This window comes from Ovis aries, chromosome X, assembly GCF_016772045.2.
Source record: "Ovis aries strain OAR_USU_Benz2616 breed Rambouillet chromosome X, ARS-UI_Ramb_v3.0, whole genome shotgun sequence".
NCBI classification, from domain to species: domain Eukaryota; kingdom Metazoa; phylum Chordata; class Mammalia; order Artiodactyla; family Bovidae; genus Ovis; species Ovis aries.
In genome coordinates, this window is record NC_056080.1 from 67,511,205 (window position 1) to 67,531,075 (window position 19,871).

The 19,871-nt window shown below is 37.3% G+C and overlaps 1 protein-coding gene across 1 annotated transcript in view; it reads right to left on the reverse strand.

Annotated features, from left to right (window-relative positions):
• Positions 1-19,871, reverse strand: part of ZDHHC15 (zinc finger DHHC-type palmitoyltransferase 15) — a 116,213-nt gene that overhangs the window by 8,258 nt on the left and 88,084 nt on the right. Inside the window, exon 11 of the mRNA XM_004022206.6 lies at positions 15,023-15,101. Coding sequence (XP_004022255.1) covers positions 15,055-15,101 — 47 coding nt within the window. The 3' untranslated portion in view covers positions 15,023-15,054. The remainder of the gene's footprint in view (positions 1-15,022; positions 15,102-19,871) is intronic.

A 19,871-nucleotide genomic window follows, 5' to 3' on the forward strand; every position in this document is an offset into this window, starting at 1 on the left:
CATCAAGAGGCTCTTTAGTTCCTCTTCACTTTCTGCCATTAGAGTGGTATCATCTGCATATCTGAGGTTGTTATTTCTCCCAGCAATCTTAATTCCAGATTGTGATTCATCCAGCCTGGTATTTGGATGATACATTCTGCATATGTTAAACAAGCAAGGTAACAATATACAGCCTTGTTGTACTCTTTTCCCAATTTTGAACCAGTCCATTGTTCTATGTCTGGTTCTAACTGTTGCTTCTCGACCTGCATACAGGTTTCTCAGGAAACAGGTAAGGTGGTCTGGTATTCCCATCTCTTTAAGAACTGTCCACAGTTTGTTGTGATCCACATAGTCAAACGCATTAGCATAGTTAATGAAGCAGAAGTAGATGTTTTTCTGTAACTCTCTTGCTTCTCTATGATCCAACAGATGTTGGCAATTTGATCTGTGGTTCCTTTGACTTTTCTAAACCCAGCTTGTACATATCTGGAAGTTCTCAGTTAATGTTCTGCTGAAGCTTAGCTCGAAGGATTTTGAGCATTACCTCGCAAACATGTGAAATGAGCACAGTTGTGCAGTAGTGTGAACCTTCTTTGGCATTGCTCTTTGGGATTGGAATGAAAACTGACCTTTTCCAGTTTTGTGGCCACTGCTGAGTTTTCCAAATTTGCTTGCATATTGAGTGCAACACTTTCACAGCAGCATCTTTTAGGATTTGAAATAGCTCATTTGGAATTCCATCACCTCCACTAGCTTTGTTCATAGGAGTGCTTCCCAAGGCCCACTTGACTTCACACTCTGGGATGTCTGGCTCTAGGTGAGTGATCACACCATCGTGGTCATCCCTATCATTAAGACCTTTTTTGGTGTAGTTCTTCTGTGTATTCTTGCCATCTTTTCTTAATCTCTTTGCTTCTGTTAGGTCCTTACTGTTTCTGTCCTTTATTATGACCATCCTCGCATGAAATATTCCCTTGATATCTTAAATTTTCTTGAAGAGTTTTCTAGTCTTTCTCATTGTATTGTTTTCTTCTATTTCTTTGCATTGTTTACTATGTTGCTGTAAGTATCAATTGTTCATTACTTTTCATTTCTGAGAAGTATACTTTGTTTACTCTTTTATCCATTGAAGGACATTTGTGTTGTTTTATAGGTTTGATTTGATATCAATAAAGCTGTTATAACCATCCATATATACTTTTTTGTGTGAACACAAGTTTTCATTTTCTAGGGGAAATATTCAGGAGTAGCATTACAGGGTCATATGGTATATGTGTGTTTAACATTGTAAGAAATTTTATAAAGACCTGACAAACTATTTTGCAGAGTACCTGTGCTATTTTGCATTCCCACTAGAAATGAGAATTCCCACTAGTATGAGAATTCCAATTCTTCTGCATCTTTGACAGCACTTGGAATTATCACTACATTAAAAAAAAAAAAGAGCCCATTCAAGTATGGGTGTAAAGGAATCTCCTTGTGGTTTTAATTTGAATTTTCCTAATGGCTAGTGATACTGAGCAATTTTTCTGCCCACTGCCCCTAATGGATAGCTATCTTTTAAAAATAACTCCATTGCCATATTACCAATTTTCAAATGTGAATGACTCTTTATTTATATTTTAACAAAGACTTTTGGCATTAATTTCTTGGAATATTCACAATCAATTTTAATTTAATTAAAATATTATTGATATACAATATTATGTTAGCTTCAATGTACTACCTGGTGATTTGATATTTGCATATATTATGAAACTATCAGTATGATAAGTCTAGTAACCATCTATTGCCCTACAAAGTTATTACAATATTATTAAAACATTCATATTTATGGCCAGTGTTTCTTTATTGATTTTGTGTGTGGATGGTCTACCTGTTGATGTAAGTGAGTGAAGTCGCTCAGTCGTGTCCGACTCTTTGCAACCCCATGGACTGTAGCCTATCAGGCTCCTCCATCCATGGGATTTTCCAGGCAAGAGTGCTGCAGTGGATTGCCATTTCCTTCTCCAGGGGATCTTTCCAACCCAGGAATCGAACCCTGGTCTCCTGCATTGCGGGCAGACGCTTTACCGTCTGATTTGATGTAAGTGGGGTGGTAAACTTCCCTAAAATTGTTGTTACTGTCTCCTTTATGTTTATTAATATTTGCTTTATGTATTTAGATGCTACTATTTTGAGTACATATATATTTATGATTGGTATATCTCATTGTTGAATTGATCCATTTATCATTATGTGATGTCCTCCTTTGTCTCTTGTTACACATGTTGTTTTAAAAGTCTGTTCTGTCTGATATAAGTACTGCTACCCCAGTTTTCAGTTTCTATTTGCATGGAATACATTTTTTCATCTCCTTAATTTTAGTCTGAAGTTGAATCTCCTTTAGATAGCATATATATGGGTCTTGTGTTTTGTTTTGTTTTGTTTTAATCCACTCAGTCACTGTATGTCTTTAGAGTAAAGCATTTAATCCATCTACATTTAAAGTCACTATTGATAGGTACATACATATTGCCATTTTGTTAACTGTTTGGGGGTTGTTTTGTAGTTCTTTTGTTGTTCTTGTTGTTTCCTTCTTCTTTTGCTGTATTCCCTATGATTTAACAACTATCTTTAATGTTTCTCTTTTTTGTGTATGTATCTATTATATGGTTTTAGTTTGTAATTACCATGAGGTTCATAGATAACACACACTCTCTCTCTCTTCCCCTTCCTCTCTCTCTCTATATGATTAAGTTGATGTCCTTTTAAGTTAAAATAAATTATAACCATCATATATTTTTACTCCTCCTACCCCCATTGTTATTGTTTATGACATTATATTTTACATCTTTTTGTTTTGTGTATTCCACAACTACATTTTGTAGATATGGATGATTTTATTACTTTTGTCTTTTAACCTTCCTACTAGCTTTACAACTGGTTATTCTACTACCTTTACTGCACGTTTGCCTTTACCAATAAGATATTTTTCTTTCTAGTTGTGGCCTTTAAAAAAATTTATTTATTTATATAATTGGAGCATAATTACTTTACATTATTATGATAGTTTTATAAAATTTATTTATTTTAATTGGAGGCTAATTACTTTAAAATATTATATTGATTTTGCCATACATTGACATGAATCAGCCATGGGTGTACATGTGTTCCCCATCCCATCCCTCAGGGTCATCCCAGTGCACCAGCCCTGAGCACCCTGTATCATGCATCGAACCTGGGCTGACGATCTGTTTTACATATGATAATATACATGTTTCAGTGCTATGCTCTCAAATTATCCCACCCGACCTTCTCCCACAGAGTCCAAAAGTCTGTTCTTTACATCTGTGTCTCTTTTGCTGTCTCGCATATAGGGTCATCATTACTATCTTTCTAAATTCCATATATATGCGTTAGTATACTGTATTGCTGTTTTTCACTCTGTATAATAGGCTCCAGTTTCATCCACCTCATTAGAACTGATTCAAATGTATTCTTTTTAATGGCTGAGTAATATTCCATTGTGTATATGTAACACAGCTTTCTTATCCATTCATCTGCTGATGGACATCTAGGTTGCTTCCATGTCCTGGCTATTGTAAACAGTGCTGTGATGAACATTGGGGTACACGTATCTCTTTCAGTTCTGGTTTCCTCAGTGTGTATGCCCAGCAATGGGATTGCTGGGTCATATGGCAGTTCTGTTTACAGTTTTTTAGGGAATCTCCACACTGTTCTCCATAGTGGCTGTACTAGTTTGCATTCCCACCAACAGTGTAAGAGGGTTCCCTTTGTTCCATACCCTCTCCAGCATTTATTGTTTGTAGACTTTTTGATAGCAGTCATTCTGACAGGCATGAGATGGTACCTCATTGTGGTTTTGATTTGCATTTCTCTGATAATGAGTGATGTTGAGCATTTTTTCAGGTGTTTGTTAGCTATCTGTATGTCTTCTTTGGAGAAATGTCTGTTTAGTTCTTTGGCCCATATTTTGATTGGGTTGTTTATTTTTCTGGAATTGAGCTGCATAGGTTGCTTGTATATTTTTGAGATTAATTCTTTGTCAGTTGCTTCATTTGCTGTTATTTTCTCCCATTCTGAAGGCTGTCTTTTCACCTTGCTTATAGTTTCTTTCGTTGTGCAAAAGCTTTTAAGTTCAATTAGGTCCCATTTGTTTATTTTTGCTTTTATTTCCATTACTCTGGGAGGTGGGTCATAGAGGATCCTGCTGTGATTTATGTCAGAGAGTGTTTTGCCTATGTTTTTCTCAAGGAGTTTTATAGTTTCTGGTCTTATGTTTAGATCTTTAATCCATTTTGAATTTATTTTTGTGTATGGTGTTAGAAAGTGATCTAGTTTCATTCCTTTACAAGTGGTTGACCAGTTTTCCCAGAACCACTTGTTAAAGAGATTGTTTTTTCCCCTTTGTATATTCTTGCCTCCTTTGTCAAAGTTAAGGTGTCCATAGGTGCATGGATTTATCTCTGGGATTTCTACTTTGTTCCATTGATCTATGTTTCTGTGTTTGTGCAGTACCATACTATCTTGATGACTGTAGCTTGGTAGTATAGTCTGAATTCAGGCAGGTTGAGTCCTCCAGTTCCATTCTTCTTTCTCAAGATTGCTTTGGCTATTCAAGTTTTTTTTTTTTTGTATTTCCATACAAATTGTGAAATTATTTGCTCTAGTTCTGTGAAAAATACCGTGGGTAGCTTGATAGGGATTGCATTGAATCTATAGATGGCTTTGGGTAGTATTATTGTGTCATCCTTGATTTCTTTCATCAGTGTTTTATAGTTTTCTATAGATAGGTGTTTTGTTTCTTTTAGGTCGAATTATTCCTAAGTATTTGATTCTTTTAGTTGCAATGGTGAATGGAATTGTTTCCTTATTTTCACTTTCTGTTCTCTCATTGTTAGTGTATAGGAATGCAAGGGATTTCTGTGTGTTGATTTTATATTCTGAAACTTTACTATATTTACTGATTAGCTCTAGTAATTTTCTGGTGGAGTCTTTAGGGTTTTCTATATAGAGGATCATGTCATCTGCAAACAGTGAGAGTTTTATTTCTTCTTTTCCAACCTGGATTCCTTTTATTTATTTTTCTTGCTGATTGCTGTGGCTAAAATGTCCAAAACTATGTTGAATAGTAGTGGTGAGAGTGGGAACCCTTGTCTTGTTCCTGAGTTTAGGGGAAATGCTTTCATTTTTTCACCACTGAGGATGATGTTTGCTGTGGGTTTATCATATATGCCTTTTATTATGTTGAGGTATGTTCCTTTTATTCCTGCATTCTGGAGGGGTTTTATCATAAATGGATGTTGAATTTTGTCAAAGGCTTTCTCTGCATCTATTGAGATAATCTGGAGAAGGAAATGGCAACCAACTCCAGTATTCTTTCCTGGCAAGTCCTGTGGACAGAGGAGCCTGGTGGGCTGCTGTCCATAAGGTCGCACAAAGTTGGACAGAACTGAAGTGACTTAGCATGCATGCATGCATTGGAGAAGGAAATGGCAACCCATTCCAGTGTTCTTGCCTGGAGAATCCCAGGGGCAGAGGAGCTGGTGCACTGCTGTTTATGGGGTCGCACATGAGTCGGAAACGACTGAAGTGACTTAGCAGCAGCAGCAGCATTGAGACAATCATATGGTTTTTATCTTTCAATTTGTTAATGTGGCATATCACATTGATTGATTTGTGAATACTGAATAATTCTTGCATCCCTGGGATAAAGCCCACTTGGTCACGATGTATGAACTTTTTAATATGTTGTTGGATTCTGTTTGCTAGAATTTTGTTAAGGATTTTTGCATCTATGTTCATCAGTGAAATTGGCCTGTAGTTTTCTTTTTTTTGTGACATGTTTGTCAGATTTTGGTATTACAGTGATGGTGGCCTCATAGAATGAGTTTGGAAGTTTACCTTCCGCTGCCATTTTCTGGAAGAGTTTGAATAGGATAGGTGTTAGCTCTTCTCTAAATTTTTGGTAAAATTCAGCTGTGAAGCCTGGGCTTTTTTTTTTTTTTTTTGGAAGATTTCTGATTACAGTTTCGATTACTGTGGTTGTTATGGGTCTGTTAAGATATTCTATTTCTTCCTGGTTCAGTTTTGGAAAGTTATACTTTTCTAGGAATTTGTCTATTTCTTCCAAGTTGTTCATTTTATTGGCATATAGTTGCTGATAGTAGTCTCTTATGATCCTTTGTATTTGTGTGTTGTCTGTTGTGATTTCTCCATTTTCATTTCTAATTTTGCGGATTTGATTCTTCTCCCTTGTTTTCTTGTTGAGTCTGGCTAATGGTTTGTCTATTTTATTTATCTTCTCAAAGAACCAGCCTTTAGCTTTGTTGATTTTTGCTATGGTCTCTTTTGTTTCTTTTGCATTTATTTCTGCCCTAATTTTTATGATTTCTTTCCTTCTACTAACCCTGGGGTGCTTCGTTTCTTCTTTTTCTAGTTGCTTTAGGTGTAGAGTTAGGATTATTTATTTGATTTTTCTCTTATTTCTTGAGGTAAGCTTGTATTGCTATGACTCTTTCCCTTAGCACTGCTTTTACTGAATCCCACAGGTTTTGGATTGTTGTGTTTTCATTTTCATTTGTTTCTATGCATATATTGATTTCTTTTTTGATTTCTTCTGTGGATTGTTGGTTATTCAGAAGAGTGTTATTTATCCTCCATACGTTTGTATGTTTAATAGTTTTTTTTTTTCCCATGTAGTTGACATCTAATCTTACCACATTGTGATCAGAAAAGATGCTTGGAATTATTTTATTTTATTTTTTAATTTACCAAGGCGAGATTTATGGCCCAGGATGTGATCTATCCTGGACAAGCTTCCGTGTGCTCTTGAGAAAAAGGTGAAATTCATTGTTTTGGGGTGAAAGTCTTATAGATATCAATTAGGTCTAACTGGTCCATTGTATCATTTAAAGTTTGCATTTCCTTGCTAATTTTCTGTTTAGTTGATCTGTCCATAGGTGTGAGTGGGAGTATTAAAGTCTCCCACTATTATTGTGGGACACTTTCATACTTGTTAGCATTTACCTTACATATTGCGGAATATTTTGATCATTTTTGTCATACATCAACATGAATCGGTTATAGGAATACATGTGTCCCCTTCCTCCTTTTTTTGCTTAGAGGAGTGCCTTTAACTTTTCTTCTTAACCTGGTTTGGTGGTGCTGAACTCTTTCTACTTCTGCTTGTCTGAAAAATTATTGATCACTTGTTTAAATCTGAATGAGAATTCTGAATGGTAGAGCAGTCTTGGTTGTAACTTTTTTCTTTTCATCATTTTGAATATATTGTGTCAATCCCTTTTGGACTGCAGAGTTTCTTCTGAAAAGTCAGATGATAGCTTTATGTGAGTTCCCTTGTATATAGCACATTGCTTTCCCTTGCTGCTTTTAAGATTCTTGTTTTAATTTTTCCCTTTAAATATAATGTTGTCTTGGTGTGTACTTCTTTGAATTCATCTCATTTGGGATGCTCTGTGTTTTCTGGATCTGGTTGTCTGTTTCCTTTCCCAGGTTAGGGAAGTTTTCAAGCATTACTTCTTCAAATAAGTTCTCTAACCCTTTATCTCTTCTTTCTGTGACCCATATAATGAAAATGTAGTATGCTGATGTTGTCTCAGAGGTCTCTTCAACAATTTCCCCCCCTTTTAAAGCTCTGTTTTCTTTTTCCTCTTCAGCTTGTGTGATTTCTACTATGTGTCATCCAGATTGCTGATCCATTCTGCTGTGTCATCTAATATATTGTTGACTCCTTCTAGTGGTTTTTTATTTAAGCTATTATATTCTTCAAATGTATTTGTTTCTTCTTTATATTTTCTAACCCTTTGTTGAAAATTTCACTGTGTTAACCCATTCATCTCACGAGTTTGTTGAACATCTTTCTGATGATTACTTTGAACTCTTTATCAGGTAGTTTGCTTATCTTCATCTCATTTAGCTCTTCTTCTGGGGTTTCATCTTGTTCCTTTGTTTGGAACAAATCCTTCTGTCAGTTCATTTTGCCTAATTTGCTATTTTTATTTCTATGTGTTTGGTAGATTGGTTATGTTTCTTGATCTTGGAAAAGTGACCTTATATAGGAGACGTCTTATGGAGCCCAGCAGCGTGCTCCCCTCACATCACCAGTGCTATATGTTCTAGGGGTGCCTCCTATGTGGGCTGCATGTGCCCTTCTCTTGGGGCAAGGCTAAATACTGTGGGTGTGCACGTGGGTAGGTCTTGATCCCAGTATAGTTAGCTATGAGGCCATGCCTTCTGCAGTGGCTGTGGGCCTACTGAAATGTGGGATAGGTTTCCCACATAGTTGGCTCTGTGCCCTGGGCGGGGGTGGGGGGGGGGGGGGGGGGGGTTGAAGCTGCTGCCAGCCTACTGGTAGGTGGAGTTAGAAATCCCTGTGATTGTGTGGCTTGAGGGGACTTGGTGCTGGTGCCAACCTGTTATTGGGTGAGGCTGAGTCCTCAGTGCAAACAGGCTGGTAGGAGGATTCCAAAATGATGATTCCCAGTGCTGGTGTTATCCGAATAAGGTACTCCAAATGGCTGCCACCACTGTCTCCATTCCCCAGGGTGAGTAGTAGTTGCCCTCTGTCTCTCCAGGAGTCTCTCCAAGATCAACAAGTGGGTCTGACCCAGGCTTCTTTCAAACTACTGCTTCTATCCTTGGACTTCGGGTATGTGGGATTTTTTGTGTGCCTTTTAAGAGCAAAGTCTGTTTCCTATAGCTTTCCAGCTCTTTCACCCTAATTCCTGGTAGTTTTCAATGTTAGATGTTCTGTGAGCTCATCTTGCCAGTGTAGGATCTCCAGGCTGGGGAGACTGATTTGGGAATCAGTTCCCTTGCTCCTTGGGGAGAATTTCTATGATTGTTATATTTCTCCCATTTGTGGGTCACTCACCTGAAGGTGTAGGTCCTGGCTATACTGCCTCTGCCCCTCCCACCTGTCTCATTGTGGTTCCTTCTTTATGTCTTTAGTTTTGGGAAAATTTGCTGCTAGTCTTCAGGTCATTCTCAGAGATAGCTACTCTATAAGTAGTTGTAATTTTGCTGTGTCCATCAGAGGAGATGCGATCAGGGTGTTCCTACTCTGTCATTTTGGCCACCCCATTAAGCATTTTTTCTTATGCTTATTTCCACTTTTGGTGAAATATCCATTCAAACCTTTTGCTCATTATTTTATTGTGTTTGCTTTCTTACTTTTGAGATTTTAGAACCTTTAACATAATCTACATACAAGTCCGTTATCAGACATGTGTTTTGCAAATATTTTCTCTCAGTCAGTGGCCTGTCTTTTTATTCTCTTAACAATGATTTTGTCAGAGAATACACTTTTAATTTTGTTGAAGTCCAACTTGTAATTTTTTTCTTTCAGGTATAATACTTTTGATGTCATATCTAAGAACTATTTACTTAACTCAAAGTAATAAAGATTTTCTCCTAAATTTTCTTCTGAGATTTTTACAGTTTTGCATTTAGGTGTATGATCATTTTGAATTAAATTTTGTACATGTTGTGAGCTGTAGGTGTAGCTATGTCCAATTATTCTATCACTGTTTGTTGAAGACTGTATGTTCTTCACTGAATTACCATTGTATCTTTGTGTAAAAATCAGTTGAGCATCTTTATGGGTCTGTCTATGTAGTTTATTTTTTATTCTGTTCCATTGGTTCATAGGTCTGTTCCTTTGGTCAGTATTACACTGTCTTGACTACTATAGCTTTATAGTATGTCTTAAAATTGGAAGTTTGAGTCCTTTAATTTTGTATTTTTTTCAGAATTGTTTTGACTATTCTAGTTTCCTTACTTTTACATATAAATTTTAGTGTCAGCTTCTCTATTTATACAAAAAACTTTAACTAAAATTAAAATCTGAATTAGGATTATATTAAATGTCTATCAATTTTGGGAGTATTGATATCTTAATTACACAGAATCTTCTGACCCATAAGCATAGTATATATCTCTGTTTATTTAGGTCTTCCATGGCTTTTTTATCAATGTTTTATAAGTTTCAGCATATAGATATTATGTATGATTTGTTAAATATATATCTAGTTATTTACCTTTTTTGAAGTTATTGTGAATGGTATTGTGTTTTTGATTTTGGTTTCCCAATTGTGCAATGCTAGTATATAGGAATATAACAGATGTTTGTCCATTGATATTGTGTGCTGTGAACTTGATAAACTTACTCATTAGTTCTAGGAGTTTTTGTAGATTATGTAGACAATCATGACATCTGAAAATAGAGATAATTTTACTTCTTCTTTTCCAATTAGTGACTTTTATTTCCTTTCTTAGCCCTATTTCATGTGTTAGGTGGAGAAGGCAATGGCAACCCACTCCAGTATTCTTGCCTGGAAAATCCCATGGACGGAAGAGCCTTGTAGGCTGCAGTCCATGGGGTCGCTAAGAGTCAGGCATGACTGAGAGACTTCACTTTTACTTTTCACTTTCATGCACTGGAGAAGGAAATGGCAATCCACTCTAGCATTCTTGCCTGGAGAATCCCAGGGACAGAGGAGCCTAGTGGGCTGCCAACTATGGGGTCACACAGAGTCGGACACGACTGAAGCGATTTAGCAGCATGATGTGTGGAATGACAGTGATAAGACAGATTATATGAAGTTGTGGTTAACAAAGGAAAGAACTACTGGTAAACAGTGAAAACTTATCAGATCAGTTTAAGTTGAAGGCACAAATGTGTAGTCTCAGCTGTGTTATTTCTAATCAGTTGCAGTGAGTATTTATAACCAGTTGTATTATTTTTGTAGTAGTTCTCAGCAGCCTGAGTATAGAAATGGAGAAAGCAGATGGCTGGATTGGATATGGAGTTTGGATTTTTGCTGGCTAAAGCAATGAAGTTAGGGAGAAAAGAATATTGCCGAGAGAGAGGTTGAAGTGTTAAGGCTTGACAGAGAAGGAAGTAACCCATGTAAAAAGTTTGTTTTTACTTATATTTTGGTATAATTCCTTTCAGTGTTTTCCTACATATATAGATATATTTTAATAGTTAAAAATTTTAAATTAAAATTAAAAATACTATTCTATAATGTTTTCAAGGTCTATTCCATGTTGTAGCATGCATTTCTTTGGTTGCCAAATGGCATTCCATTGTACAGATATGCCACATTTTGTTTATCTATTTATCAGTAGATGGATATTAGTGTTGTTTCCATTTTTTGGGTATTATGAATAGTGCTGCTGTGACCATTCATGCAGGAGTTTTTGTTTGGGCATATGATTTTCATTTTTCTTGGTTATATACAAAGAAGTGGAATTGTTGGGGCGTATGGTAATTGTAGACATGAACAATGGACATGAACTTGGGCAAACTCTGGGAGATGGTGAGGGACAGAGAGGCCTGGCATGCTGTGGTCCATGGGGTCACAAAGAGTTGGACATGACTTGGTAAGTGAATAACAACAATGGTAATTTTATGTTTAACATACTAAAGGACTTCCAAACTGTTTTCCAAAGTGACTGCACCATTCTGTACTGCCACCAGAAGTGCATGAAGGTTCCAATTTCTCCGAATCCTCACCAACACTTGTTATTATCTGTCTTCTGGATTATAGCCATCCTCTGTTGTTGTTTAGTCACTAAGTCTTTAGCAACCCCATGGACTGTGGCCCACCAGGCTTCTCTGTCCATGGGATTTTCCAGGCAAGAATACTGGACTAGGTTGCCATTTCCTTCTCCAGGGGAGCTTCCTGTCCCAGAAGTTGAATCTGTATCTCCTGCATTGGCAAGCGGATTCTTTACCACTGAGCCACCAGGAAATTCCATGGATGGAGGAACCTGGTTGGGTATGGTCCATGGATGTGCAAAAGAATCAGATATGACTTAGCGACTGAACAACAATGACAATAGCCATTCTAGTGGTTATTAAATAGTATCTTGTTGTTTTGACTTGCATTCCTTAATAGGTAATGATGTTAAGCATCTTTTCATGTGCTTATTGGTCACTTGTATGTGGAGAAATGTCTATTCAAATCCCTTGCTCATTAAAATATGTATCATCTTTTTACCATAGAATTGTAAGAGCTCTTTATATTGATGTATTCTGCATACAAATCTCCTATCAAATATTTGATTTACACATGCTTTCTTCCAAAAGATCACATATTGTATGATTCCATGGAATCATGGATTATATGGAATGTCCAGATTAGGCAAATCTATAGAGATAGAAAGTAGATTAGTGGTTTCCTATAGGTGGGAGTGGAGGTATGGGGAGTAACTAGTAATGAGTATGGGGTTTCTTTTGTAGGCAATGAAAATGGTCTAAAATTGATTTTGGTAATGGTTATATGACTGTGAATATCCAAAAAACCACTGAATTGTACACTGTTGTGGTCAAATTACATGGTATGTGAACTATATCTCAGTAAACTTTTCAGAATTAAACTGCACTCATACAGCTTTTTCACATAATCTTATGAATTATTCTTCAAAATAATTACTTTTGACAGTATATAATAGTTTACCATAATTATTTGGTAATTTATTTTACCATTCTTATATTGTTAGATATTTAATTTTGTTTTCAATTTTCTGGTATTATAATAAATTGATGATGAATAGTCATGTAGATCTCTGATGACTTCATTAAAATTAAAATACATTTCTAAAATGTAGTTATCAGATAAAATTACATGAAATATTAAGGTTTTTATATATGTTATATATTTTTCCCTCAAAAAATTATCTGTGAATTTAACCTTATATCATCAGCACCTTTTCTTGCCAACATTATAAAAATTGGCTTCTTTAGTAGACAAAAATTAATATCTAGGGTTATTTTAATTTGTATTTTTTTCTACTGAAGTTGAGTAATTTTCATGTTTTTTTAACTTTTATTTTGTTGATTATTCTCAACCTTTGCAGAATTTCCAACTGTTGTGTTGTTCCTTCTTTTACTAATTTGTAAGATCTTTGTAAATTGAGGATGCTAAATTGTGTGTTACAAAAAAATTTGTGTGTTACATATTTTGCAAACGTTTCTCCAAATTTGACTTTTTCTTTCAAAGAAAATATAGAGAATCAGTGTTTTTGAGTGTAAAAAATTATGGCAATAATTTTTTTATACATAAAAATTTGAGAAAAAATGAAAAAAATATGCTAGCCTTTGTTAATCATAAGTTGTAAATAGAGAGGTATTCACTTTATCCTTTATTTTTTAATTTTTAAAACTTTTAAAATAAAAACAAGAAAACCATGTATAAAATATCTAATAAGTTAGAAATACATAACTTATTCAACCATTCTCCTATTGATAGACATTCAAGTTGTTTGCCATTTGGAGCTTTCACAAACATCACTGTAGTGACTATGTATAATTCTTAATATGTTGATAAACTTTGAAATGATTGTGCCATTCTGCCTTCTCGTGTTCACAAACAGTTTTCTATTATTAGAACATATGTTGTTCCCACAAAATTGATCAGTTAATTTATTTGAACAGGGTGCAATGGGAAAAGCATTGCTTAAAGGCAATTTTGCTTACCTAGAGAATCATTAAAATGTATTTTTATGGCTTCATATTTACCCAAGATATTATGAAAAAAGGGCATGGTCATATAAATTTTGAAAAAACTTATTCCTCTTTTGGGGATTCACAAAACTCCTTAGCATATTATCAATCTTGACAAGTACTGCACTAAAGACAAAGTTCCATGATCTGCATATAAGAAAATAAGTTCAATCAAGTAACTTCAGGGGGCTACTACAATCTCCTCTTGGAGAGTGACAAAACTTATTTGCATAATTCCTATGGTAAAGATAATTCTCTAATATGGATGACGGGTTTCCTAAATTTATTTCACCAAATAACTTTTCCCTGTTAACATCTATTAATATGTCAAAGAATACCCATAGTAAAATGCTAAAATAAGAAAATTAGGGAGATAGACACCATGGATAACTGAAATCTAAGTACTATTACCACACAAGTGTCAAACATTTCATTAGGACTTTGGATAAGAAAACAGATTTAATTCTTTCCTCTTTTAAACCTTTAAGTATAAGTGAAGGTGCACAGTAAATATAGCAAATCACGTTTTTAAATGTAGTACTATATTAGAAAGGGCATGATCTGAAGTCAGAAAGACCTCAGTTGCAATGTTAGGTTATTTACATAGTAGCTAGATAGGTGGTTTAACTTCTTTGGACTTCAGGTTTCTCATTAAAATGGGGATAGTAACATTCACCTTGAAGAGCTGATGTGAGCATTAAATTAGATAACATATGTCAAGTACACAGCAAAGTGACTGGCATATAGAAAATTTATATAGCATCTATATTGGTTCACAGTAGGGTTCTGTAAGGTAGAGAAGTGAAGACCTGAGAGCCAACAGATTGATGGCCTCTGAATAATTGCCAGATTTTTCATGGGAATAGAACTGGAGGCTTATCAGATCAGTTCAAGCTCCACGGTATTTTTTTTTACTAAAAACTTTGCTTTGATACTAAATTACATTGAGTTTATTTACCTGTGAATGTTGCAAAGGGAAGGCTGTTTAGCTTTTCATTAGGTCAAAGAGAATCCCATGTGTAAGGCTGCCTACCACTGATGAACAAATTAATAGCATTTTGAGAGAATGGGAGTGTAGGGATTGTGCTCTTTGCTTGTTTATGGGTAAGAGTAGGTTTATAACTGACATAATGGAGTCAGGCAAAAAAAAAAAAAAAACAAAACAACCCACACACACCTATGTGTAATCTTTTTCATTTCAGAGACCTGAAATGCAGCAGGAAAAGAAGGCAAAAACCCAAACGAGATGTTTGACTGTTTCTGAATACCTGGGGTCTTTTAGGCAAAGTTAATAACGTGAGTTTGCAGGGAGTAAGGGCATCTTTTTCAGTACACTACACAGGGAACTTATGTATAGAACTTCTGCTTATGTTAACAATAAAAGATAGAATAATTTAACATCTTGCTTGAGAGGTGAGAACTTACTCCTTTTCTAGTTCAGCTCCCCAGACTGCTTCTTAGCAGTCCAGGTATTTCTCTATGTGTCTCCCTCAGAACACTGACCTGTTTGAGAGATGCAGGAGATGTAAAAGCTGCTATGTTTCTGTTTCCACGGCAAGAGATGATGATCCTTCTGGATAATCTGTAAGGTTGAAAAGTGAAGGTAAACAAATGTCCTTTCTCTTGCATGGCTGGGTATTCATTCATTGGCATACTTCCTTCTCAGGCAATCCCTGGAGGCAGCAGACATCTACAAATATCTAAAGACTGGTGTGCTATCTACTGAAGCACTTGCAACCAGTCCAAGCATTCACATTTAAAGAGTAGTCAGCCTGCTGTACTATGTACTAATATTATTTTATTTGTCAGCATTATCTGATCTATAATAGTGGCTTGTATTTGACTTAACTAGCTATGATGACAGCTTAACATCATTTGGCTTTAATGGAATATTTGGGCTTCCCTGGTGGCTCAGACGGTAAAGTGTCTGTCTGCAATGCAGGAGACCCGGGTTCGATCCCTGGGTTGCGAAGATCCCCTGGAGAAGGAAATGACAGCCCACTCCAGTATTCTTGCCTGGAAAATCCCAAGGACCGCAGAGCCTGGTAGGCTATGGTCCATGAGGTCGCAAAGAGTCGGACACGACTGAGCGACTTCACTTTCACTAACAAAATTACTCTCTTTTGTTATTCCACTGGACATAATTGAGATAGCTGTTATAGCACTTTAGGTGTTGGTGTGTTTTTAAAAAAGGAATGATATATCTCAAAAATAAGAGGCTTTGGAATCAACAAGCAACATCATTTACAGCAGAGATTTCTTGTTTCCAATCCCCGGCCTATTGAGGAGCAAGTTCAGTTCAGTTGCTCAGTTGTGTCCGACTCTTTGCCACCCCATGGACTGCAGTACGCCAGGATTCCTTGTCCATCACCAACTCCCAGAGTTTGCTCAAACCCATGTCCATCGAGTTGGTGATGCCATCCAACCATTTCATTCTCTGTTGTCCCCTTCTCCTACTACCCTCAATCTTTCCCAGCATCAGGGTCTTTTCCAATGAGTCAGTTTTTCGTGTCAGGTGGCCAAAGTATTGGAGCTTCTCTTCAGCATCAGTACTTCCAATGAATATTCAGGATTAATTTCCTTTAGGATTGACTGGTTGGATTTTCTTGCAGTCCAAGGAACTCTCAAGAGTCTTCTCCAACACCACTGTTCAAAAGCAGCAACTCTTCAGCACTCAGCTTTCTTTATAGTCCAACTCTCACATCCATACATGACTACTGGAAAAACTATAGCTTTGATAAACGGAACTTTGTCAGCAAAGTAATGTCTCTGCTTTTTAATATGCTGTCTAGGTTGGTCATAGCTTTACTTCAGAGGAGCAAGTATCTTTAAATTTCATGGCTGCAGTCACCATCTGCAGTGATTTTTGAGCCCAAGAAAATAAAGTCTGTCACTGTTTCCACTGTTTCCCCATCTATTTGACATGAAGTGATGAGACCGGATGCCATGATCTTGGTTTTCTGAATGTTGAGTTTTAAGCCAACTTTTTCACTCTCCTCTTTCACTTTCATCAAGATCTCTTTATTTCTTCTTTTCTTTCTTCCATACGGGTGGTATCATCTGCATATCTGAGGTTATTGATATTTCTCCCGGCAATCTTGATTCCAACTTGTGCTTCATCCAGCCCAGCATTTCTCATGATGTACTCTGCATATAAGTTAAATAAGCAGGGTGACAATATACAGCCCTGACGTACTCCTTTCCCAATTTGGGACCAGTCTGTTGTTTCCTGTTGTTCTAATTGTTGCTTCTTGACCTGCATACAGATGTCTCAGGAGGCAGGTATGGTGGTCTGGTATCACCATCTCTTTAAGAATTTTACACAGTTCGTTGTGATCCACACAGTCAAAGGCTTTGGCATAGTCAGTAAAGCAGAAGTAGACGTTTTTCTGGAATTCTTTTGCTTTTTCTATGATCCAGCTGACGTTGGCAATTTGATCTCTGGAGCCAACTTGTGGAGCAAGATGGTGGAGTAGAAGGCCATGTACTCATCTTTTCTTGTGAGAACTCCAAAGTTGCAACTCACTGCTGAACAACCATCGACAGGAGAATGTTGGATCTCACCAAAAAATGATACCCCACGTCCAAGGGCAAAGGAGAAACCCAAGCAAAACTGTAGGAGGGGCGAAATCGTGTTTAGAATCAAACTCAATACCTTCCAGAGATGCTCAGAAGGCTCAAACAAAACCTTTTGTGCACTAGGACTCAGAGACCCCACAGAGACTGAGCCAGACCTGCCTTTGAGTGTTTGACTGTCTCCTGTGGCCTCCTGCAGGGGCACGGGCTCTGGGTGCAGTAGATCTGAGTCACACAGCCTTGGCATAAGCCCTCTTGGAGGAGGTCGTCATTAACCCCACCGTAGAGCCAATGAGCAGACAACCCACAAACTGCAGAACAATGATACCAAAAAATTCTCATATTGTTAAGAAACTTCTAGGGTCCACAACAGATTTCCCAACCAGGGGATCTGGCAAAGGGACTGAGAACCCCCAGGAATTTGACTTTGAAGGCCAGTGGGATTTGATAACAGAACTTATACAGGACTGGGGAAACAGACTCTTGGAGGGCACAAAGAAAGCCTTGTGCATACCAGCACCCAGGAGAAAGGAGCAGTGACTCCACAAGAAACTGGCCCAGACTTGCCTGTGAGTGTCCAGGAGTCTCCAGTAGACATGTGGGTCGACAGTGGCCTGCTGCAGGGTCAGGGGCATTGAATAAAACAGTGCAAGAACAGGACCTCCTTTAAAGAAGGTCGCCATTATCTTCATTACCCCTAATAGTTTGGTCTCAGGTCAAACAACAGGGAGGGAAGACAGTCTCACCCTTCAACAGAAAATTTGATTAAAGATTTACTGAGAATGGACCCATCCATGAACAAGCCCCAGTTTCCTCCACTGTCAGTCTCTCCCATCAGGAAGCTTCCATAAGACTCTTATCTTTATCAGAGGGAAGACAGGATGAACATCACAATCACAGAAAACTAATCAAACTGATCACATGGACCACAGCCTTGTCTAACTCAATGAAACTATGAGCCATGTCATGTAGGGCCACTCAAGATGGATGGGCCATAGTGGAGAGTTCTGACAAAACGTGGTCCACTGGAGAAGGGAATGGCAAGCCACTTCAGTATTCTTGTCTTGAGAACCCCATGAACAGTATGAAAAGGCAAAAGATATGACACTGAAAGATGAACTCCCGAGGTCAGTAGATGCCCAATATGCTACTGGAGAAGAGTGGAGAAATAACTCCAGAAAGAATGAAGAGACTGAGACAAAGTGAAAACAACGCCCAGTTGTGGATATGACTGGTGATGGAAGCAAAGTCTGATGCTGTAAAGAGCAATATTGCACAGGAACCTGGAATGTTAGATCCATGAATCAAGGCAAATTGGAAGTGGTCAAACAGCAGATGGCAAGAGTGAACATCGACATTTTAGGAATCAATGAACTAAAGTGTACTGGAATGAGTGAGTTTAATTCAGATGACCATTATATCTACTACTGTGGGCAAGAATCCCTTAGAAGAAATGGAGTAACCCTCATAGTCAACAAAAGAGTCTAAAATACAATACTTGAATGCAGTCTCAAAAACAATTGAATGATCTGTGTTCATTTCCAAGGCAAACCATTCAATATCATGGTAATCCAAGTCTATGCCCCAACCACTAATGCTGAAAAAGCTGGAGTTGAATGGTTTTATGAAGACCTACAAGACCTTCTAGAATTAACACCAAAGAAGATGTCCTTTTCATCATAGAAGACTGGAATGCGAAAGTAGAAAGTCAAGAGATACTTGGAGTAACAGGCAAGTTTGGCCTTGGAGTACAAAATGAAGGAGGGAAAAAGCTAACAGAGTTTTGCCAAGAGAATGTACTGGTCACAGCAAACACCCTCTTCCAACAACACAAGAGAAGACTCTACACATGGGCATCATCAGATGGTCAATAGCAAAATCAGATTGATTTTATTCTTTGCAGCCAAAGATAGAGAAGTTCTATACAGTTAGCAAAAACAAGACTGGGAGCTGACTGTGGCTCAGATCACGAAGTCCTTATTGCAAAATTCAGACTTAAATTGAAGAAAGTAGGAGAAACCACTAGACCTTTAAGTTATTACCTAAATAAAATCCCTTATGATTATACAGTGGAAGTGACAAATAGATTCAAAGGATTTGGTCTGATAGACAAAGTGCCTGAAGAACTTTGGACAGAGGTTCATGACATTGTACAGGAGGCAGTGATCAAGATCATCCCCAAGAAAAAGGAATGATAAAAGGCAAAATGGTTGTCTGAGAAGGGCTTACAAATAGCTGAGAAAAGAGAAGTGAAAGGCAAAGCAGAAAAGGAATGAAATACCCATTTGTACGCAGAATTCCAAAGAATAGCAAGGAGAGATAATAAAGCCTTCCTAAGTGATCAATGCAAAGAAACAGAGGAAAACAATAGAATGGGAAAGACTAGAGATCTCTTCTAGAAAATTAGATATACCAAGGGAATATTTCACGTAAACATGTGCACAAAAAGGTACAGAAATGGTATGGACCTAACAGAAGCAGAAGATATTAAGAAGTGGTAAAAATACACAGAATTCAGTTCAGTTCAGTCGCTCAGTCATGTCCGAGTCTTTGCGACCCCATGAATCGTAGCACGCCAGGCCTCCCTGTCCATCACCGACTCCCAGAGTTCACTCAGACTCACATCGATCGAGTCAGTGATGCCATCCAGCCATCTCATCCTCGGTCGTCCCCTTCTCCTCCTGCCCCCAATCCCTCCCAGCATCAGAATCTTTTCCAATGGGTCAACTCTTCGCATGAGGTGGCCAAAGTACTGGAGTTTCAGCTTTAGCATCAT